Source organism: Lagopus muta, chromosome 2 (genome assembly GCF_023343835.1).
Source record: "Lagopus muta isolate bLagMut1 chromosome 2, bLagMut1 primary, whole genome shotgun sequence".
NCBI lineage: Eukaryota > Metazoa > Chordata > Aves > Galliformes > Phasianidae > Lagopus > Lagopus muta.
The window spans coordinates 70,938,577-70,962,506 of NC_064434.1; the positions used below are offsets into that span (position 1 = coordinate 70,938,577).

Sequence of the window (23,930 nt, forward strand, 5' to 3'; positions counted from 1 at the left end):
CAGCTAAAATGCACAATCACAGCTTTGAAAATGCCTTTTGCAATCTAACACTGTGGAAGCATTGCTGTGTGTGCATTTTTCATTTCCATGAGTTGGCCAGGTGTGAGCAGCAGAAATCTGTGAGAAACCTTGACATTCAGAAAACTGCCACACATTCCTCAGCTTTCCATAAACATACACGTTGATATAAGTCCACTTATATTAAACTATGGGTATTCAGGCCCAGCTTTATAAAATTCAAGTGGGAAAAAGAAGAAGAGGGAAGGTCAAAGAAAAAAAAAATAGACGTTCATCTGACATGTCGGTCCATCAGCCAAGGAAAAAGGCAGCAGCTCAGTTGAGAAAATGTGCAGCATGCACTTGTCTCTGCTCAGACCTCAACTTAGTACCCTAGAAAGTGGGCTTTAACATGTTCATCAGCTGCCAGACCAGCTCAGATCCACAGAGCTTTCCCTTGGGCTCAATTCTCTAAGCAGTCACTTTCTAACATGATCTTTGTCTTATGACTTTTTCCTACTTGACTCCGTCCGTTTCTCTTTCTGACAAGCAGATTCGTAATACTGCTGTTGCTAAGGATTTTTGTATGTCCTGAAGATTAGAAGCTTGACTTAACCAGAGTTTGACTTCTAGTTCATCTTTTCAAAACTTCTCAAAAACTTAAATCATTCCAGATGATACTGGAAAGATAATTTGAGTCATAAAGATTAAATTGATAAATATTTGCATTCATACTTAAGGAACATTTTATATCAGAACACATTAAATTAAGCTGGAGTAGGAAGAGTGTACATCAGCCATCAGGAATTTAATTCAAAAATCAACAGAATGACCAGCAAAGTGTCCTCAAACTGCAAACTTTGAAGTCTCTGTTAGAAGTTTTCTTTTCTGGTAGTAAATTAAGCTCTGCAAATTTAGTACTGGGAGCAAAGCCAGAAGTAAAATTCCCTGTGGTACTAAATCATTTACAGCCTGAGGGAAAAAGGAATTTGAAAGGCAGAGGAAGAATGGAAAAAAAAAAAGAAGAGAAGAGAAAATGGGACACAAACCACATAGACTTAGGAGTCAAAGAGGAAAACATCTGGAGAAACATGGCAGGCAAAATGTACAGAAATTAAAATCATGGGGACCATTCAAGAGAAAAGGCCAACTCCACCAGAAACGATTATTGTCATTAGGGATGAAAAAGAAAAAAAGACTGCATTAAAGCATTGTGCTGCTTTGAAGAACCAATGTATCCATCCTACTTACAGTATAGGCAGGCTGAGATGATGCATGAAGGGCAAGGACTTGAATGCCTTTCTTTTATGGACATTACTCAAACAGAGGTCTTATACTTTAATTCAAGTAAAAGATTTTCTGTTGATGCTGAAACTGTCAGTTTCAATTGAGAAAGACATTTTGAACTTGTAATAGGGCTGCTTTTTCTATCATCTCTCAATGTAAAGTATGAATTAAGTCTCTTCTTTAGCCAAAAAGATTACCAGGAAGCTAAAGCATTTCATGGTTTGTCTGGATAATGTGCAAATTTATCTCTGGCTCTGGTGACAGAAGAGGGTATCAAGGAAAAAAAAATAAAATGCAGAGTAACATGGGTGGAAATTACGTAGTAAAGTGCGATGTGGAAGGTTTTTTTTTCCACTGGAACATTATTGGAATCTCTTGCTTACTGTGCAATTGAAATGTACTTCATCACCTCATGGGAAAATGCTTCCTGCATGCCACTTTAATTTAGAGATATTAAAGTTGTCTTTTTCAATATCTCCAGCAAATTAAAATTTTGTGCTAGAAAGTAAGGAAGCTAATAATGATTTTATACTCAAAGCATTATTTTTAAATCAGCTGATTAAATCAATAATTGTGTCTTGAAAGTTCAGAAAATACCTGTCCACTCAGCAGCATTCATTTGTATCTGTGCATCTGCCCTTTCGGTGTTCAGGGTTAGTAAGGGTGTTTAGTGTGTACATATTCTTGTAGCTACATCTGTTTTGTTCAACTTCTGGAATTTTTCCAAATCTCTTAAATCTCTGTTCCAGCTTTAAAGGTTAATAGGTGAAAGTCTTTTAAGAGGTGACTGCATGTTCATGGTCAAAAGCATCATGTTTACTAGATGTGTCAAGTATAGCTAAATATTACTGATGAGCTTCTTGAAATTTGTGAGCGGTTTGAATAATGCTAGGAGGAAGAGGTCAAAATGAAGTTTATTAGGGATTAAGAAATGCAGTATGCTAAGGTTGTGTGCTTCAGTTCTCCTGCCTGGAGTGACTGCAGAACAAGGTCTACTCAGCTGCTCTGTGTTTTTTCAGTGTTTTTTTTTTTTTTTTAGAAGCCCTGTAATTGCAATGCAGCAACCATTCCTGATACAGCCAACAGTGGCCAAGAGATTTACAAAGGTTTCTGAAAACTTCAGTGTACGTGCCTTCCCTCACTTGCTCTTCACTGTCAGCTATTTAAAAAAAATAAAATTGCAGCTTTTCCACAGGTGTTCTGTAGTTTGAAGACCTGTTCTTGGACGTTCTTGCATAAAACACTAGTGCAAAAATGCAAGTTGGTGCTATCTGCTGTTAGCGCTTTAAAGTATTGGTGTAGGAAGCCACTGCTTTATTTGATGTCATTTCAAGGTTGTTAAAAATAGTTTGCAGTGCTGAATATTCCTTTTTCGCCTAGCTACTGCAATTTGTACTAGTTCTAACCTTCACAAGATACCTTTAAGCTCTACTTTCCTTTCTTTAAAATAATCCAAAGGACTGATGTTTTAGCAGCCATTTGTTCTACTAGGGTGAAGATGTGTCGTTTTCCATTCTCAGTGGTAACATCAGTCTTTTTTTTTTTTTTTTGACACACTTTTTTTTCTTGTTGCTTTTCAAAGCAACATCTTTCAAAGCACATCTATACTCATCTCTCCTTTTCATCTCTTTCAGGAGCTGGAGTCCATGGCAGCATTTGGAAGCAAATTTAAATTATTTTTTTTTGCTCTGCTGTTTTGTTGTGTTTTCAGCATTAAATTATTATATTTGTTGCGGTATAAAATATATTTTATCTTCTAGATGAAGGCTGTCTCTGTGTAGGTGCCAGGATTCTCACTGAATTGTATAGTTTGACTAGCCAACAGTTTGAGCTGTAGAAGAGATAATCAATAATATTAGTACTATCAGGAGAGTTTACAGAGTCCTTTCGTTTTGAAAGATTTTCTGGAAGGGCTAGAAAGGGTCAAGAAATCTTTCTGTTTCATTTATGACCTTGAATTAAAAAGCCAAAGTGGTTTACTCATTTAATATAAATTTTGTTCTAACTCTAGAACTGAAATATTATGTGTAGTACTGAATACCTGAAAGTTCAGTGAAACAACCACTGTAAAAAGAACTTAAACCAAGTAGTGTTTTAAGTAGCTACAAGGCTACTTAGGAGACTGTTGTGATGTAAGTCTGATCATCTACCAGATCATCCTTATTAACAATGAGAGATACAGCTGAGACAGAAATTAAATTGAGATTTCTTGTAGTTTATCAGTCAAAAAAAATTTTGAATTCTTCCTTCTTTTCGTGATTTAGGTATTAGGTTTTCTCAGTTACTGGCACGGAGCTTAGCCACTGAATATAGCCTAATTGTTCTCTTTTGTTTGTCTTGGATGGTTATATAAATGGCTTGTTCAGGGTCTTTTTGTTTTATACAACTGTGTTAAAATAAATCTTACTTTCAGGAAAAACTTGTGGCAGTTCAAGTAACAAGTTTGAACTCTTTCGGTGCCTATGCACATGTCGAGTCTGGCTGCCTTGTTAGCTTGTGTAAATGGTTTCCAGATGATCTTTTGTGATGGCTGACAATCCACAGAGATCAAACTGGATGCATGGATCTCCTTGATGCTCAGGCTCTGCTGTTCAAATAGAAGTGAGAAAGATGGTGTTTTTTTGGGGGGGGGTGGTGTTTAAACAGATGGTTGGCAGAGGAATGAAACTAGATAAGAGAGAGAGAAAAAAAAAAACAAAAAAAAGCTCTCCTTTCCTCCTTTCCTATTTTCCTCTTCATTTCTCCTCCATTACTCAGTGAAGAATGGAAGGGAAAAATAGGAATGGAAAGCAAAGGGAAACTTTCTACATAGCTTTTGGGAAGATGCTTCCAAAGTTAAGGCATGTTGATAAATGATTGTATAGTGGCTTGGATGACTGCAGACAAGCTATTAAAACAGGTGTTTGTGTGATAGTTTGGAAGAGTAAAACACAAACCTCATCTTGTCTATAGGAGACTTGCAGAGTCTTAGTTACCTGAGCATGTTTGAGGCAGAGATCTCCAGCATACTTCCAAAATGGCACTGTGTGGTCACGCCGTAGCTGAAAAATGCACAGTTTCACATCTCAGCTGATTGTAAATAATGTAAAATCTTATCTGTAATAGAGAAAGCATTTCTGGGTGATGTTGGCTTCTTTATGTCAGAATTACAAAGAAAGAGAGATATCCAGATGTGGTGTTTTGTTCAGGCTTACCACAAGTGAGAGTGTTGCCATCCAGTGCCAAGTTTATGAAGAGGCAGGAATGATTTTCTTCACATTTTTGGCTTGTTTATTCTACCTTTGGTGCTTCCCAGATGCAGTATTTGTAAGCTTTTGAGCTGTGTGTGGACAAGTAACCAAACCTGTGATTAAATGTCTGTGCCTGGCCTGTGATTACCTGAGAGCTGTTGTGGGCAAGAGGTCCTGCCTGGAAGGCTTGGGGGCTAGATGAGTGGGTGGTCTTGTGCTAAATGCTCAATGACCTAGGGCCTTACCCTCCTTCCCAATGCTTTTTGTAGCCTCTTAAAGTATCAGGGTGTTTGTCCTGTAATTTCAGTGCTCTGTTACTGCTGATTCAGTATTTCACCTACAGTCCCTTTAATGGAGAGGCAGCAAACTTCACTAGATATTGAATACTAAAAAATTTATTTGAATTTCAGCTGTTTTTTTTTTTTTAACAGTAGATTATTTTCTGAAAGTATTTAGAAAGAAATTTGCCTTTTTCCTGCTGCTTTCTCCCACATGTATATCACAGGAGGAACCACTGTGTCTGAGTCACTAGATTTTACAGAAATCTGAAAGAAACATAGCATCCAGATGATGCTGTGGTAATTCCCTTCAGTTTAGGCAATTTAATCATCACAGAACTTGAGGAGTCAACTGTCTCTTTCTATGAAAAGTATCACATACAATGCAGAAGGTTCCGAAGGTAAATTATAGGAATGTCTGGTTTTCAAATGTGCCTTTTTATGCAGGGCAGCCCTGCCTACCTCTTTTTGGCTCTGCAAACCATTTATGCCTTGCCCAGAAAGAAATGTAAGTTGTGATAGGCAGAGATGCTAGCATCTCCTGTCATTTCTCTTTGTAAGATCTGGTTTTCTGGTTTTATTTTTTTGTCAAAATTCCATTCATGGTAAGATTTTCCGTGTTGTATATCTGAACTGATGACCAGCCTGAGGCCAGAATGTGGCCTCCTTGCTCAAGTCAGTCATTTCTATACATCATCTATGTTAGCTGTATTTTTTCACATCAAAATCAGGGTATCACTTGACTTATTGTAGGCTCAAAGTAATTAATTTTGCACCAAGACCTACAAATTAAGCGAACTACAAATAGGATGGGAGCCTTTTATTCAGACGGATGAGCAGATGGAGCTGCTATTTGGTATTTCTGGGGTCTCCTAAAGTGAGAAGGCTGGCTGTCCTGAGTACTGCAATGTCCACCTACTTCAGACATGTCTAGAGTTTAGACTGTACTCTTCTTCCTGTTCAGAATGTACCCAAATGTTTGAGTGAAGGTTAGACCTACAGTGTCAATAAACTCACGGGAAACATTCTGAGAGGAATTGTGTTGCAAGACAGCAGTGCTCAAGCTGGATCCTCTAACTGGTGATTTGTTATAATCAGAAGAGTTACCTTACTGTATCAGAGCAGTTGACCACCTAGTGCTTGGAAAAGCACCTGGAAATAGTGTTGGAAACTTCCATATGGTCAAGATGCAACATTCTGTATCCACCATAGTTGTGAAAGCAGCAGAGTGGCATTTCATAATAGATCCTGAAAAGCACTATCATCTTGTGGGATGAGAATTGTTATAATACTCAACATTACTGAGTTACCTAGCAGTTGCTTCAGTTTCTCATCCATGCAGAGGGGTAGAGAATGTCTGTTAGTTCACACAACTCAGTCTCAGCAGAAGAACTGCATTTGAACAACCCACTAGTGTCATCTAACTGCAAAGTACAGCTTTGCATTTGTGTGGCAGGGTATTCTCCAGGCCAAGTGCTTTCAGAGGGAGTAAAAAACCTTGTGGTTGTGTTATGGAATCTCCTATTAGGTAGATACTCAACTCTGTCAGTTCTGGGTTATGTCTTTACTTGTGAGACTGTGGTACTGTAAGCTGTTCAGTGCTGTTTTTTATCATAACAATTCACCTTTGTGTAGTCATCTTATTTATGGAATAGCAGACCATTTAGACTCCTATTTTTTGGCTGACTCATCTTAGTGACAATAATTTCCCTAGGCTAATTTTGTTCTGTTCTGTAATGATATTTAAAGGATTAACAGATTCCTTGGTGCAAAACATATTCACTGGAAGAGACAGGTAGTAACAATATTTCTCAGTAGTTACTTCGTTCCTGAAAAAGTAATCAGTGAACCAGAATAGAATGTAGTTGATAGAGTCGACTCAGAATGTTAGATTTTTTTGGAGTATTCACATGTCTTTATTTGAACCGCCTATTTTTCTCTCTTCAAACCAGGCCTTTTTCGTTCTTTCTTAGGGTTTTTCCTCTGCCTGTCTGCAAGTTGCAAAATTCCTTGCTATTCTGTAATCCAAAATCTTGTTACTGTGGCTTGATAAATCATCTTGACATGTATTTGAGTAGCTGACACGTCTTCTCTGAAGTTTGACTGGCTTTTCAAGTTAACCTTTAAATATACTGAAGCTTTTCCACAGTTTTTCAGACTGCAGCTTCACAAATGAATACAGCACATCTTCCACTATAGGAGAGATAAGATGTTTTCAGCTGATCATGTTCTGCTTTTGCATTTCTCTTAGTGTTTGTAATCACTTTATAGGTTTCAAAAATAGAATAGTGACAGGACAAGAAATGTCAACCTTGTTTGCACCTAGTTCTTCCCTCGATATTTATGGCAGCTGGATCAATGTGTGTCCTTGCAGATATTTGTATTTTTTATATCATTCTGAATAACCAAATCTCATCCTACTTCCTTAAGTTGAGCAAAAGTTTCACTGAAATCATTGGGAGTTTTGTTTTGCTTCACTAACTGAGTACTTGAGAAAGAAAGTTACACATCGGAAAATGAGAGGTTAGTTGAATTGTCTTTGGTCTTGCTGCACAGGCTAGCAATGTGTGGCACTTTTTTTTGTATTTGGTCTGTGTCTGCTAGCAGCCATTGCAGCTTTTCCAGCATGCCAAAATGTGTCACCATTCACCCACAAGAAGAGAAAAATGAACAAGAAAAAAGCTCTGATAATATGGGAGGCAAAAATTGAACTTGTGATTTTCCCCCTGAAACTCAAGTTGTGGATCACTAGTGTGATGGAATGCTTAAGACCTGCAGAAGACCATGCAAAATGGCTGGGTTTTAAGGAGCTGGTCTTCTGAAGTGCTGAGCATTCACGTCTGGAATTTTCACTGGGTTCCAGGTGTACCAAGTTAACAATTTTTTGAAAATATTAATTATAGAATGCAAAGCACGTGTCATTGTCCCTGTAAACACAGTTAGTGGCAACGAAGGCTGAGGATAAAAATAATAAAGCTTTACATGGAAGCTCAAATCATATCTGTAATTAAGAACTGTAACATTGCCCCAATGGAGGTGCTTTCAGATGGGAAACCACACGCGATGTTTTGAAGTAATGCTGTGTAGGTTAATTATTGGAAGATATTTATGCAGCTTTTAAAATGGTACATTTATACTCTGTGGCAACTAAAAGACCGCCACAGGAGCCTGCTGCTCCCCTCAGCTGCATCTGACCAGGAATGATTCCAGGACTGGACTTTGCTGCTGTAGGCAGGAAGAAACATAAATATAATAAGAGAAAGAAAAGCTGAATTAACTTTTCTTCAATTAAGGTTTCAGAAGAAAAGTCTATTTTTAATCTTAGCAAATACCCTAGTGTCTCATCTTCCCATAGGTATTTATACATTTTTATTTTAATAACTCCACTTAAGGCCAATGTGAGCTAACTGTATAAATCTCTAGAGAACTCATGAAAAAAGCAATCCCATTCATTTAAATATAAAAATAAACCATTTGGCATGTTTATGCAGAAAGGAGTCTCATAAATTATTATTACTTTTTTTTTGGTCTGTCATCAAGTACTCTCCTAGCTAGATTTAAGGCACGCATGGCTTCTAGCTTGAAGTTTTTGTGCTTTGAAGCACTGGTGAATAAAGATTCATTAAACTAGAACAAAAAAAGCTGCTAATTTGTTGGTTGTCTTCTATTACAAATAGATGATCTAAAAAAGCTGAAATAATTTGTGTATTTGTTGCAGTCCAGCCTGCAATTTGTTACGATGGAAGTAACCCCCATAGAATTTTTAAGCAGTATTTTCCTTCAAGCAAAATCTCCAGGTCACAGCTCTTTCAATTACATGCACAAGTGGCAAGGAGACAAAGCTAGTTTGGGTGGCTTTCTCTTTAAACAGCAAAGTTTGCATTCCTTTTAATGTAGTTAAAACATTTGACAGCAGAGAGTGCGGTTTAGTGATGTGAGGTGATTTCCAAATGAGTGTTAGCTTTTAACTGACCTACTTTTGACTGCTGGTGTATTCTTGTCCATTACTTTTTGTCATTGAATAATGCTGATATATTAAGCTGTGTGCTTCAAGGGCATTGTAAAATTGCATGTAGGGGCAGGATTGAGCTGTGAAAGTGCGAATTACTCTATCAGATCATACCCAATTAAAAAGTGACGAGCACAGTAGGAGATGTTGAAAGCAAGGTTTATCTTTCATGTATTGTAAGAAGTCACTATATCGGTTAGAAATAAAGTGAGTGTGAAACAGATTCTCCACCTCATCTCATTCCTCTCCAAAATTAATATTTGCCGACTTTATTATGGGAACGAATAAGACCCTGAGTTGTAACAGCTTGTGTTCAAGGATATTGTGACAATGGCAAGAGAATGGGAAGTACAGCAGCAATGTACCTCCAAGCTATCTGTTATCAAAGTGTATGTTGAACCACAGGTCAACACATTGCCAATTGTCAGAGAGTTTTGAAAAGCTGCTTGTAGTTTATATTAAACTGTACCATGTCATTAAAAGAAGACTTGCAGGCTTTCTGCACTTCCACAGGAAGCACAGGAATAAAAGAACGATAATGAAAGCAGGAACTTTTAGTGAGCTCTGTACTTATTATAAAACTGGTACAAGATTAGGAAACTTGTATAGTTTCCAGTGCTGTTGTGAAAATCCTTGAATAACCTTTTGCTTAACATTCATCAGCACTTTTCTAATGGTAGGATGGACCTGTGAATGTAGCATTTAATGCAGTTGTCCATACACAACATAATCTTCCATAATCCTGCTGGCTTAAGGTGTTGTACTGCCAAACCTATTCTGACAGTGGTACCATGGATAAAATTGTGATGCTTTCATAGAGAATTAATATTTGTATATATATATATATATATATATATATATATGTGTGTGTGTGTGTGTGTGTGTATGTGTGTGTATATGTATATATATATATATGAATCTGACAGCCTTTCTCAACTGCATCAACATTGCAAAATGTGCCCCATGCTTGCCATCAGAATGCAGGTTGCTTCAGTGATGCATGACTTCTGTCTGACCAGATGAACACCTTCTGAAGACAATCTATGTCACGTATATCCTGATGTTTGCTGCTAATGATATTGTCTGAGCAGTTTTAATGAGCTTCTGTGTGTGCACATGCAACTTCGGAACAGCTGATCTGGTTAACTTTGTGTTTTCATATTAGTCTTTAGTGTGTGAATCTTTATGTTGTGAGGAGAAAATAATAGGGGGAAAAGTGAGAAATATGTGGGGCACTGGAGGCACTGAATTGTAAAGAAGAGGGGGAAGAGGAGGTGAATATTTAAATTCATAGTGCCTAATCCAAGCAGCAAGTTTCACCCTTAGAAACAGTGATGCTCTATAGAAAGTATCTTCTTAAATAAGTTATCTTAAAAGGGATGTGTGCAGTGAGCTAAGAGTTTCGAAATGACCAACCAATTAACAGTCCTACTAGGCTGTTAAGGAGATAAAATAAAAAGAAAATGATGTAATGATCCACAGAAAGCTTCCATTTTCCTGGAGGAGGTTTACCTTCTAATACTAAACATGGAGTACCAAGGATCATACAAGCAATAGCTTTGTTATTTTTTGTTACATTGAGCAGGGAGTTTGCTGAGTTTGTTCCATGTGAAGAAGTTGTAGAGACTCGTGTGAAGCTGATACCTCAGTTCTAAGTTGGTTGGTTGGTTTTTAAGTCATTAAAAGCTTCTCTGGAAACTCTGTCCATGCCGCAGTGTTTCAGTTCTGTCAGAAAAAATGGATACACATTTCATAAGATTTTAAGAGACTCTTGTTCAGGAAATCTCTTGCCTGTGTCTGCTGTTGGTGAAGAGGAAGAAATAGCTGTATTGTGTGTTCTTTGTTTTGCTTTTTCTAGAGTGAACTTCTACAGTATTTGTTAATCTTACCATTTTTTCTGGTGCAAACATGGTTAATTCAGTGATGCACTAATTAGTAGATATATTAATTCAGTACAACAGACTTTCAAGAAAAAGGGGGAATGCAATGTAATGTGGAAATGATTAATGGAATTTATGAGTAAGAGATCAGATGATATAAAACAAAATGAAAACAAAAAAAGAAAAAAACACTAAATAGTTATAACATTATCTAACTTTTGAATTTTATCTTGCAGCGACCAGCATAAAGGAAAATGCTGAAAAGTACATGGAGATGCTGGAAGACAAACTACATAGGTAAGGAAGATATCATGGAAAGATACCTTGAAAGATTAAAAATGATTCTTAATGCAGCATTGGCATGCATAAATATTATAGGAATGCTTTTGAATTTGCGTGAGAATAATACCAGAATACTTTGAAGTTGGAAATCCCATAAACATCACTGCCGTGACCTCTGTTCCTGGCCATGTTCAACAGATTTGCTAGCAGTCTGTCAATGAATATAGATAAAAGAAAGAATTGCTGGGGTTGGATTCTCCAGTGCACAAGACTGCTCTTGAACAGAGCTGGTAGGGCCAGAGACAAGGGAGCACACATGTGGTTGGTGCGCACCTCACAGCCAAGCTCAGCTCGGCCTTCAGGTGCTGTAGTCTGTGGTGTGAACTGTTGAACATCCAAAAGTTGTGGAGCTTTGGGGCTGCTGCAGCTGGTTGGAAAGGCACTGCTGTATTCCTTTGCAAAACCCAACTCTGAGCAGAGCCAAGGAAATCTTTACTTCGGTCCTGGGTGTCCTTAAAAAGTAATGACCATCTATATAACAGTTTTGAATGAATGCTATTTTGAGGGTTTGGAAAGCAATAGAAACCAAAACAACAATGGAGATATTTTCGGAACTGAATCCTAACACAGAATACATGTATTTCTTCTTGCTGTGTGAAGAGGGCTCTAGATTACCCTCAAGTTTTAAGCTGCTTCTTGAAGGATTAGGCAATTGTTAGCAACTGTTACACTGTTGTGATAGAAAAGTGGACTTTTCTTCCCCGTGCATTTTTATTAGAAAAAGCTTTCATAGGCTGTAATTGGAGTTTTTGACTAAATGAAAGTGCAATTCCCAGATTAACTTTACTTCTCTTTCTATTTCTGAGTAGGTATAATTAATTATATAGTTGCATTCATTATTTGTGTTTCTTGTCATATTGGTAGAGATGGTTCTAAATTTTTTTATTTGCTCACTCATAATGTGGAATAGAGGCACTTATTTGAGTAACTCTCGTGCTTGAAGGTAATTCAGAATGGAGTGAAAAATGATGGAAGCAGACTTCAAAGATCAAACTGTCTGTGTATTGCCTGTCCCCCCTAACTTTAATACTTCATAACCAATTTCAGAACTGTGTCTGATTTCAATGTAGCTGAAGAGGCTTCCATAACTGTAAGACAAGTTTTCCTGTAGATTAATTAAAACAAAAACAAAAACAACTAACAAAGAAAACAACAGCAACAACAAAAGAACACTAATAAGCAAACATAAATACCTTGCTCTTAATTAAAAATTAGATATAAGGTATAGTAACATATATTGATGCTTCTAAGCTGTAAGTACTTAATTGATATAGCAGGCGACAAAATGTAATGGAATGTATTGACAGTAAAGTTCTACCTCTACTACCATACCACCCATATCCACTTTAATGTTGTGGATCTACATCATAAAATAGGAGACATTACTTTCAGAGCACCCCCTGTAAGGCTTTTATATCTAAGAAAATTAAATATTATTAGTAGCAGAAAAATCCACTCCATGAGATATAATATGAGATAAGTGCTTTATTTTTCGAGAGTACATCTGTTAAATATTTGTAGAAACAAATTTGGAATTAATTATCCTTTGTGAAACTTATTAGAAATTGATAACCTGTGAAATTTGCACTCTGGAGTGATAGAGGAAATGCAGCAGAATTGTTGTGTTCCTTTTTTGTGTGGCTCAGTTCACATTTACCTTAAGAATCCTTTTGTTTCTTTTTTTCTTATGCCAAATATTTCTTGGGTGGCACTGCATGTAAACAGAAAAGTTATGCGTAAACCGTAGCCTGAACAATTAATGACAGGCATGCAATGTGATGAAGGGAAAGATGCATTTGGGTAGGGGAAGTGGCAAAGAAAAATGCATTTTTAAGGGGGATGAGGCAGAGAACAAAGGAAACATTAGGAAAAACGAAAGACCTGGGGACCATCATTTATCCCTCAGCAGAATGCAAGAGCCAGACCTGCTGTAGCAAATTGAACCCTGAGGCAGCAGAAACCCCAGAAGGACCTGGCTTCATCACTAATTAAATCATTAGACTTTTAAACATTTCTTGAGACAGCAATGAATTTCTGCAGTAAGGTGAGGTCCCTGTGTCCAACTGGAGCTCTTTAGTCTCCTGCACTCAAGAGCTCTGTCTGAAGTCTGACACCATGCTTTCAAAAAGTGTTATTCAAGCCTGCAAGTCTAAGGTTGCAAATGTTTTAATGACAGAATCCCTCTGTGGCAGCCTGCAGCCTCTTACGTACTGTAAGGGAAAGATTTCAGCTTGGGTTGTTGGTGTTCTGTGTATCCTGATGCAGAAAGCCAGCCCTCTGCTTGAGGTGAGTTGCCACTCTAAGGCTGCTCTCTGACTGTGTAATGCTTCTTCTCACATGCAGAGCAGCACCGGCTTGCCTGGGAATGCCAGATGGCCTACGGTCATTTTGTGTAACCCCTGACCTGCCTCGGTTGAACTGAGGGCTGTTCAGATGGTGGCAGCATCTTAGCAGAGCGTGGATATGGCTGAAATACCATTTTTGCTCTCTCTAAGACTGCATGTTACGTGTATTTCTTTCAAGGGAACCCACAGCTCCATCCGTGCTGTATAATCATCAGATCTTATTTTGCTTACCCACGGTTCTGCTGCAGCAGTGTTAAACACAGGTTAGGCAAAATACTGGATTCTTCCAGCGACTCATTTAGTCCCTTTCTTCTTCCCAGCTGGTCTAAGTCACACACAGCTGTGAGAACATTAGTTCCGAAATGGTGAGCAACAGACGTTGTATATGCTGTGGTGCATTCCTTTGTATCTCATGGGCCACATGGTGATGGCTTCTAAATCCCTTATCGTAACTGCCTCAGGCTGGAAACAATTTTTTGTACCAGCTGATGTAAAGATGACATTTCTTGAGCTGAGGGAATTTAATGTGATTGTACTTGTCTTCAGGCCTCAAAAGATTATTCTGTGACTTCCATTCATCACATAAACGTGGATTTTTAATTCCCAGATAGAAATCATGAAATTATTTTGGGGGAATAATGTTTTTCAGGAATAACTGGTGACAATTACACAAAGGTGTTTTATTGAGCTATTTTATCTTATTCTGCAAGTATAGGGAAATGAATAGATATGCCTGTGAGTAAGATGTAGTACTGCAATGCCTGTTCTTTGCCATTACTGATTGTTAATGATACAGCACCTTGTTACTTTTCAAACGTATGTAAAACCTTTTGTCTTTAATTGATTCTCTTCCGATATTTGTCTTCCTTTGTTTTTTCTTTGGCAGTGACTGTTCTCATTTTAATGGTGGCTTTTTTCAGCTCAAGGGTGCACAGTGTGGGAAATGCAGTGAAGTCCTGCTCCACTGTAAGATTTGCTCATTTGCACTTGTTCAGTGAGGGGTGAAGGGGATTGTGTGCGTTTAGCACAACTTGCATTCCTGTAATGGAAATTTGTGGTTTTTCCATGCAAGTGATATTTTTATGTAGTGTGTTTGAATGTGTCACCTTCCTTGAGCTTCCTCCTTTTAGGCAAGACCTCCAGTGTCCTGAGGGGGCCATACCATAGCATACAGGTCAACATTAATTGCTAACCCATCACTTCCCAGTTTACTTAAAAATGAATGCTTTTATAACAGCCATTCTCTTCCTCTGTTACTCATCATGTTAGCTTACATACTATGTGTCTCAGGCTTCCTTTGTAAGGTACTAAGATTCAGAAACGTTTTTGGGAGCAGAGCTGAGTATGAACACTCTCAAAGTACACTAAGGGGACAGTATTTCTTGTAGCTGATGGTCTTAAAGCTCAGAACACATGGAAAAGACTGTGTCCCTGTGGATGGATAGCTCTGTCATCTGGTTACAACATTCTGTACTGTTCTTGTCTGTATGGACTATAAATTAATACGACATTGAATATATGAAGTTAGTTACCCAAAATGAGTTGTGTGCCCATGACTTTAAGCTGTTGCTTGAGAGATCCTTTTCTACCTGAAAAAGTGCTTGTGCATGTAAGTGCGCTCACCTGTGCTTTTGTAACAAAGGGATGTCATACTAGGTATGCTCTGTGATTATCTGGAATGCTGAAAATGTGGAACATCTTTAGAAGTTGCTGGCACTGAATGTGAAAATGGTAAACAAGTTATCAGATAGGCTTGTAAAACTGAAAGAAAACTCTTCTGTGACATCTGAAGGCATTCGGCCGCAAATGTGTTTTTATGCTCTTTAGAGTAGAAGTCTCTCTTTAACATACTGTGTAGTTTTAGCATACAGATGGGTTCCCATAAAGCCTTCAACCACCAGCGAAACACCTATCTGGGTTCAGGAATGTTTAAAAAACTCTGAGGTGTTGCCAAACCCACATGGGGATGATTGAATATGTTTCTTTGGAGAATCAGTTCTCCTTGTTCTGAACAATACATTCTCTTTGTTTCAGTTACATTATTTTTCAGTTTACATGAGAGGCACTGTCATGAATTCAGGCTTATTGTTTCTTAAAGGCTTATGTTATCCTAATATTCTTATCCAGCCTGAAAGCAACAACTTATGTCTTTGCACTTGCTTGCTGTGGAGAGGTTATGATATCATGAATTGGAGGATTGTATCTTCAGCTGTGTAGCTGGTAACAAGAACTTGGGATCTCATAAACAAAAATAGCATTTTGAATAGATTTCTGTAGGGAAGGGAGAAATTAGCAAAATCAGTATGTGTATGCAAAGTGGCTCCCACTCGATATCCAGAAACAATATTCAAGCTGTTTTATTATCCCACTGATCTTTTGTGTTGGTGCAATTCTTGTGAGTGAAAGTTCACTAACCCAAAATATCCACAAATAAAAGGAGCTGTGAGTGATGAAAAGCAAACTGCTAGATGTGCTAGCCAATAAATTACAGGTAATTTTTGCTTGCTGTACAAGCCCAGCTTTATTTAGGGTATCTTAAATAGTTATGAAAATTTAGTTTACGTGATAGTGAGTCCATTTAATGAATAAGTTTTAAGTAGCCTTTCTGAGTGCTTTTTTTTTTCTTTTCTTTATCACCTCTACTTTAGATGTTTGTGTGCCTCCTTGTTTGCAATTCTTCAAGTTAATGTTCCTGGAGAGAGGGCTTTCTGATTATCCCAATCTTTATTTTGATTTCTCTCTCCCTCTTGCTTCTATTCATCTCATTTCCATTTTTTAAATAGTGTTTTATTCTTACTTTCTTCATTTTGTTTCTAGCTTTATTTCTTAGTACTCTTTATTTTGTGTGTCTTCTCTCTGTATGTCACCAAGAACAAAAAAAAAAAGTGACAAAGTAGAAGTATAGGAATGCACTTGATTCATAGAAAATCTGTTCTCACTCTTAAACTTAGAAGATTGTTTCCAAGGTATCTTAGACTGTATGACCATAGTGCAGACTCTCATTAAATGTATTATTGTCTCCACAGTCCCTTGCAGTATATTTGAAAATGTCTATGATGACCTGCCAGCACACAGTATCTTAGAAATGCTTAGCAAATTTAAATCTAAATAACCTCGTGAGAAATTTAATGATACTTTCTCATGGAAATGGATTAGCCTAGATTAATAAGGATTGGAGGAAGGGGGAGAATGTTTGCTGTTCTTTTTGTTTCTGGATTATCATTTTCCTCTGAGGGTGTAAGCTGAAATAATCTTTCTGAAAGTGCAGCAGATTACAGCTTGTAATCATGCCTCTTGGGCATAATGTGCATTTCATCTTCATGGTGATCTGGTCCCATGGCAGAGATCCTTTGAGGATAAACTTGCATTTTCTGCCAGGATACAACTCTTGGTTCCCAACATCTTACTTGTGTCCTTCAACACCAGCATTACCAGTATTCCCACCCATCTGTGGATGAACACATTCTGCATGGGCTGTAAAGATGAGGTAGGGCAAAGGATCTGCTTCTTCCACTAAGAATCTTGGTTTCAGTGGGGACGGAGTGGTGCACGCATGTACATACTCAAATACCGAGTGCAAAAATGAAAAAGATCCTTGCTCCTGGCATTCACCAGATAATTTTACCAGTGGGACCCACCATGTCTTTTGAGGCAGCAACAGGGATCTCCTGGCTCTGTAATGGTAGGAAAGTGCTTGCTGCTAGTGGAAAAGAATTTTGTTTTGATTCCCAAGTAAGCATCTGCTGGCTGAGGTTTGAAGAGAGCCCTTTGCAGAAGAGAAGGGCTGTGCTGGAGGGGCTTTCAAATCTAGTATTTCTCTATGGGGAAGGAAGCATACACAGATTTTACTTTTCCTCTTTAAGGAGATATACGCATTTTCATAAATATTTTTTCCCAGAACATTTTAAAATTAATGTTTGGCTACTATATGAAATAATAAACTGAAGAAGAGAAAAAGAATTGTAAACTTAGTGGTTTTCATTGCTTTTTATCCTTTAACTTTTCAAAATTATTTTATTTTTCACTAGTAGAGGAATTCTGGATTACAAATATTGATTCATTTTTATCTTTTTAATTGGTCGATGGAGGAACTTTGATACATGAAAATACTGGTTTATGATAAGCAGAGGAAAGCTCTGTTTCTTTTAAATCTGGTCTCACTATTGAAACTAGCTTGGTTTTTCTTGTTGTTTTTGTTTTAAAGAGAAAGGAGGCCAGATTTGGGACCACTTCCCAATGTCTCTTAAAGCTTTAGAAAAAACAAAGCATGTGGTCACACAGCCTTTAGTAACTCTGTCCATATTAATTAAGATTTCATCCAGGCTAGAGTTTTTTTTTTAAAGTTACTGAATTAACTTCAGTAGTTAGTGTGCAGCATAGGCAAAGACAGAGTGACACAGGATTGTGCTGCTTATTCATAAGAAATCTTACTCCCTTCACTCTTTCCCTTCAGGCTCTTTGAATTCCACTAATTTTATACTTAGCATAGCAAAAATCATCGGATGGCAAGGCTGGGTCTCCTCTTCTAAAAACAGAAAGTATTTTCCTTGCCTACAGAAAAAAATAGTACTAAAAGTTCACAGCCTTTCTAGATGATTAATAATTGTGTATTTTGTTAGGATCATTACTTCGCCTGTATGCCTTTTTCTTATGCTGCATTGTTCTAGTGCTGGTCAGTCATGCCTGCAAAACTGCAGTTTAACAATCTGCTGGAACTCATTATCGTCACAGTAGTCCTCTATGCTGCAAACTCTTGCCTCACCAAGAATAAGTAATTCCACATCTCTTCGCTGTTGCTTTGGTGTACTGAGATTTCTCAGTTTTGGAGCAGAAGTAATGTGTTCTCTTTTTATTTATTTATTTATTTATTTATTTATTTATTTACGGTCAGGCATTTGCACTCTTCCATGTTCTGTCATCTCTTCCTACGTCACCAAATTATGTGAATTTTATTAAGAGTTTGTAATTCTAATTCATCTTTTTTTCCTTAATCATTGATACTCATGAATGTGAGAGGATCTCGTTCTGTGAATGGTGAATGTCCGACATGGCTAATATCAGATGCACTGGCTTCTTCCTCCTGAGAGTAGGCTACATTGGCATTTTGACTTGAAAGCCTGTACAGTTTCCTTGCGGGTGTTTGTGTGAGTTTGTAATTGCATTAATGAAGGAAAGGTTGAGGCAGTGAGCTTTGGTAATTTGTTTTAAATATTTTTCCATTTCCCATGCAAAGAGGCTTTGGCTGTGAGATAGAAAGCTCGACTTGTTTCAGAAAGTGTCTTTAGCCACTGATGTCCTCCTCTGGTTCTCAGAGTATATTTTAAGATGAGGTCCTGGACATTCACCTTGACTCTGCAGTTTCTAGGAAGAATAGGATGTACTTGCTGTGTGCTATAGCTGCTGAGGTGTTGCCTTTGTTTGCTCTGTCAAGCTTAAGTGCAGAGGTTTCATCTTCGCATATGGATAATGGAAGCAGATGTTTTGCAAGACAACAGTGTCAGCTGAGAGGCATTCCAAAACTAGGGGTTGAGTTTGATAACTTGATGAAAGGCATCCAGTTAAGCAGACGACTGTTTTCAGTAATTTTATGAGTCTTTTCTCAATCTTTTAATTTTTGCTGAGATGAAGGTGAGTGCTATAAATGGCTGTAAATGCTTAAAAGTTCTTCTCTTTGCCACCACCATTATCTGTACCTTGCCCAGCTCTGCCCAGCTGTTGTCTACTCTGTGAGCTGATCTCATGCAAAGCTTTCTCCGCTGTGGACATGTAATTATGTACATACATGGAGGAGGCAGAGATGTGCAAAGCTGTTTGTTACCTTGTTACCTTACCAGTGATGTTAAGTTGATGCTATTTTAACAGGTTCCCTGGTGGCTGCATGTAAGTTAATATAGGTACTGAGAAAGATCCGATCCCTTCTAAACTTGGCAAGAAAGTTGTTCATAAATGGACATGCAGTTTCTTACTGCTGCTCTTTTTGAGTACTTCCCTACGAGCAAGACTCAAAAATAAGATATCACCACCTGTATAGCCTGAATAGGAAGATGTAGGATAACACTACCTTGCCTACAACTGGAACAGTCCTTCCCTCTGGCATTTGGAAGCATTCATTACTTAATGTACTAACTGATGGGAGCATACTGCCAGGTTGAGCAGGCATGCGGGCCCTAACCTGCGTGGTGCAGCTAACAGAATCCAAAAGGGAGAATCTGTAGGCCTTTCCTCTATACCAGCATAGGATTTGACCTTATTCAACCCCACAGCTCCAGCGGCTTGTATTGTGCCTTCAGTTCTTTCAGGAAAGCTCTGGAAGCATTTACCTATTGACATCAGTATTTTGCCAGCTCTCTCATTTTTCCAGGCATGTCTTCCTAGTTACAAAGGTTCAGTTTCAAGGTACATTCCTACATGGTGAGAATATGTTATCTCTCCTGATAGTATCTTTTCTAAAAGGGCATTTCTTTATGTGTGCTTAATTCTTGCTCAGTCAGCAGTACACAAGATGATTCATGTTCCCAAATTCACTTGACACTGATATTTGCAATCTGGCGCCCTTTCAGAGAGGGAATATATTATAAACTGTGGCATTTTAAATTAGAGAGCAAAGGTGAATAAAGAATAAACATGGGAGAATTGTAAATACCTTCTGTACTCTTCCTAGCACTTGTGGCCAGAGATGATAATAAACACTAAGAGATCAGGCTCATTATTCTAATTGGTTTGCGATAAGAATGCATTCTTCTGTCGGTATAAATAGACATAGCTGTGATTGCAACAGCATGGATTTCTGACAGCTGAGAATGTGGCCTCAATTCAAATACTGTGCTTTTTTTCCCATTGCATGCTTTTGGAAACAAATGTGTTTTCTTGGATTAGAGCTGGTTGTGGCTTTGAAAGCCACTAATTTCCTTTATCTTCAGTGAAAGCCACTAGAATTTGAATCTATTTTGAGGCTCAAGTTCGTGATAGCACTTACAGTTGTGCGACAGCTCAATGATTTGAACAGACCTTAGATGAATGCACAAACACTGAGATACACGCTTTCCAAAACTAGGCTTAATTTCTGTTCCTCCTTTAAATCTCATTTGGGATCAGATATTAAACAGTGCAGATAAAGATCTCATTCCAGCAATCTCCATCCACTCAAAAAAAAAAAAAAAAAAAAAAAAACAAAAAAAAAAACCCCAACTGTTTAATGACATTGTGGGGCTTTGCTGTTATTGCAGGAGCCAAAGGCAAGGGGGATGCAGACTGAGCTATCAGTGTTGCTACCAAACTTGAAGGTGCTTAATCAGATTATGAATGAGGTGAATGATAAACCATGGTTGAGAAGCTGACTTTGTGGCTTACTTAATAAGAAGAATTCCCTGATCGCTTTCTCTTCATCTATCAAAGTTAAGTTTTTCTCTTTTAGAGCAGACTATTTATAATTAATGCTCTCAGTAGGGGTGAGGGTAAAGGTTTGTAACTCTATACCTTTTCTTAAGAGAAATAAATAGTCCTAAGAGCAAGCAGTAAATTTTGACATTATAGATTAGGTAATATAATAAAAATAAACTACAATAAATGTAGGGACTAAATTGAGTAGTAAATTCTTCCTACAAGGTGCCTTCCTCCTTCCCTTGTAAATTAGTTGATTTCCTGCATTTGATGCATAGGTTTCCATTCCCACATCCATCTTGCATTAACGATCAAAGTGAAAAGCATCAGCTGCAGCAGCCTGTCATTTTGTGTTTCCAGTGGAGATAATTTAAGGATAACATGGTGACATTGAATATTGATAGAAAAATGACAGGCTGTGATTAAAGTTTTGTGCTGGATAAAATAAACGGCTGGAGGATTGGAGAGAAAACAAAAAAGTTGTTCAGCATTGTATACTATCTTTTTTTTTAAATAACCTTAATCAAGTTTCCATTGCTGGTTTTAAGCACTAAAAAAATTGTTCATGCTCCTTATTTTGAACAGGTCTTTCAGGAAAGAAAGAGCAGTCATAAAGCATAAATACATTTCACAAAAAAATATCAGCATAACACAGAATTAACTTCTTATGTCAGTTTTTTCTTCTGTGGATTTCAGTTTAGCTTTTGCTTCCTCAGTATCCCAAAAACAATAGGCAATGCTTTATTTTGAGTAGAAAAGTCTGTGGATAATGATTCTGTAGTTTAAAGGCCTTTTTTTTTTTTAAAATTAAAAAAGTAGTAAACATTATCAGACATACGTTTTTCTCTTTACTGAGATCACCATGAGGGGCCACATACTTTAAAGTGAAGTTAACAGTCCACTTGCAGCTCTTTCTCCTAATGCAGTTTGTTTTGCTTTCTACCCTAAAGGTTACGTTTTCAGCAGTGTGCATCTCAGCTGCTGGCAGAAGTAATTCAGTTACAAGTACAATCCTGGAAACTGCCTACGCTCACAGCTCCCCTTTGTTTATCCTGCTTTGTCAATTTCTTTGTATCACTTTGTCAATTATTTTTATCACTGTGAAATATTTAAAAGACGTGGTACATTGATCTTGACTTCAGTGCTATTACCATTACATTAAAAGTGTAGTAATTAAAAGGGCATATTTTCTCTCTGCATATACCTCTTCATATACATACGTCTTCACATTCTCACATACTGCAAAATCCTTTGCACAAAGGGAAGAAAAGGAGGGAAGGTAAGAGTTAAGTTTTCATCTGGAAGGAATATAAAGACCTTTGGAGGTTGTTGTTGCAAGCCAGCAGGGAAGATACACTGTCCCTGGAGTGATGGTTCAGGCAGGGGCAAAGAGAGATGTGAAAGAAGCAAGGTCCGTGAAACAGGCAGCAGTAGTCTAAAGGAGTTTGTGCAGCACTTGTATTAGCTGTGTTGCAGCATGGCATTTTCCCCTCCAAAGTGGTTTTGTTATGTTTCAATTCCATTCTATGTTTCTTACACTGGCATTAAGGTGTCTGCAATGTTATCTATTTATGAGTGGGATTTCTAACAGCGCCATCAGTAGGACACTAAACTAGGCCATGTGAAACGTGTTGGTCAGAGCATACCTTCATAGTGAGATATTCTTCTCAATTTTCCCAGTTAGTAAGAATTAGAAGTTTGATTGTATTTGTAGTCCTCTAGAATTCAGGAACAAATTGGGAATTGAACTTTTGTTCTTCTTGCTCACCAAGCCAAGAAGAGATAGCTCTTAACCCCAGCGTACTTAGAAGAATATTGGCATTCCCTAGCAACACTGTAGGGGTTAGAAGGATGCAGGAGGCCTGGTTCCTTGTACTCTGTCCACTGCATCACCAGGTATACTCTGCCCTACTTCATCCCTGAGTAGGCAAGAGGAGGATGCCACAACCACAGTGTTGAGGGCTAGTCTGGGCTGGAGTCTCAGCTCACCTCTTTCTTCAAATCTGTTCCTCTTTGCACATTTGCCTCTGCTCCTGAGATGCTGTAGAAAGCAGAACCACTCCTATTATCCATTCTTTCAGCTGCAGGAAAGCAGTGTCTATGTCTACTGCACTATCATGTATTTGAGTAGTTCTCTGTTGCACAGAGAATAAGTTCGTGGCTCGTAAATTTAGGTTTAGAAAAGTCATCCCAGGGCATAACTTTAGAAGTTAAAAACGTAGGAGTTTGGAAGTTAGTTGGAGATTTTGAGGATTGATTTCTTGGTGTTTGTGGTCCAGAGCATTCTCCAGCAAATCATTAAATATCACATTTAAAGAGGGTCAGCTACTTGTTATTTTCTTCAAACTACTTTCCGTAAAGTATTGTGTTGAATAGTCTGCTAGATATTATTGTATGTTTTACAAGGGAGAAGGCAAGGTTAGAGAAGCAAATCACTTGTGTCAGAGAAGCATACTGCAAGCTTCAGACTTTGCTGAGGAGTTCCGTTTAGTCTGTAAAGTAGGAGTACGAGTAGGCTGTCATCTGGCAGGGGAGTATGAAGTCTCCTAACCTCCTGGGAGTGAGTCTTGTTTTTACACGGAGAAATGCAATAATAGTGCCGAACAGCAAATAAGTGTTGTCACTGAGCTTTGAAATAAGGGAGTGGGAAAAATAAGTCTTGCACACTGGGGGAGAAACACATGATCAAAACAATACAAAGTGAATTCATGAGATTTTCAGCTCCTGAGGAGATTGCAGAGAAGAGACACAATGCGGGGAATTGAGTTGTGAAATTGAGATTCTGTGACTGGTGTGTAAAGAAGGGGTTTATGGGATTAAAGAAAGTTGCAGGAAGAAAAGAAAGAAAAAATTCTTTTTATTTCAAATATTCGGAAAAGGTGACTTTTTGGGGTGCAGGCAATTGGGGGGGATGGAGTTGGGGAGTTTTGCTGTTCAGACAGAGTTCAAGTTTTTTTCCCTTTTCCTGACCCTTTTTTTCTTCTAAGTTCATCATCTGTGAGTTGCAATACGATGAGCCCTAGCTATACCTTCTCGTTTATCAAAACTGCTGTTGCACATCAGCCAGATGGACAGGGAAAACAGGGTTATGAGCCGTCCTCTGCCTAGAGCCTCATGTGACATACTGATAGGAATACTGTAATTCTCAGTTTGTTCAACAGATTGGCTGTAGGCATCTTAAA

The 23,930-nt window shown here is 38.0% G+C and overlaps 1 protein-coding gene across 1 annotated transcript in view; it reads left to right on the top strand.

The window, feature by feature from the left end:
• Window positions 1-23,930, top strand: part of DISC1 (DISC1 scaffold protein) — a 207,874-nt gene that overhangs the window by 155,373 nt on the left and 28,571 nt on the right. The window contains exon 11 of the mRNA XM_048935728.1: window positions 10,918-10,978. Coding sequence (XP_048791685.1) covers window positions 10,918-10,978 — 61 coding nt within the window. The remainder of the gene's footprint in view (window positions 1-10,917; window positions 10,979-23,930) is intronic.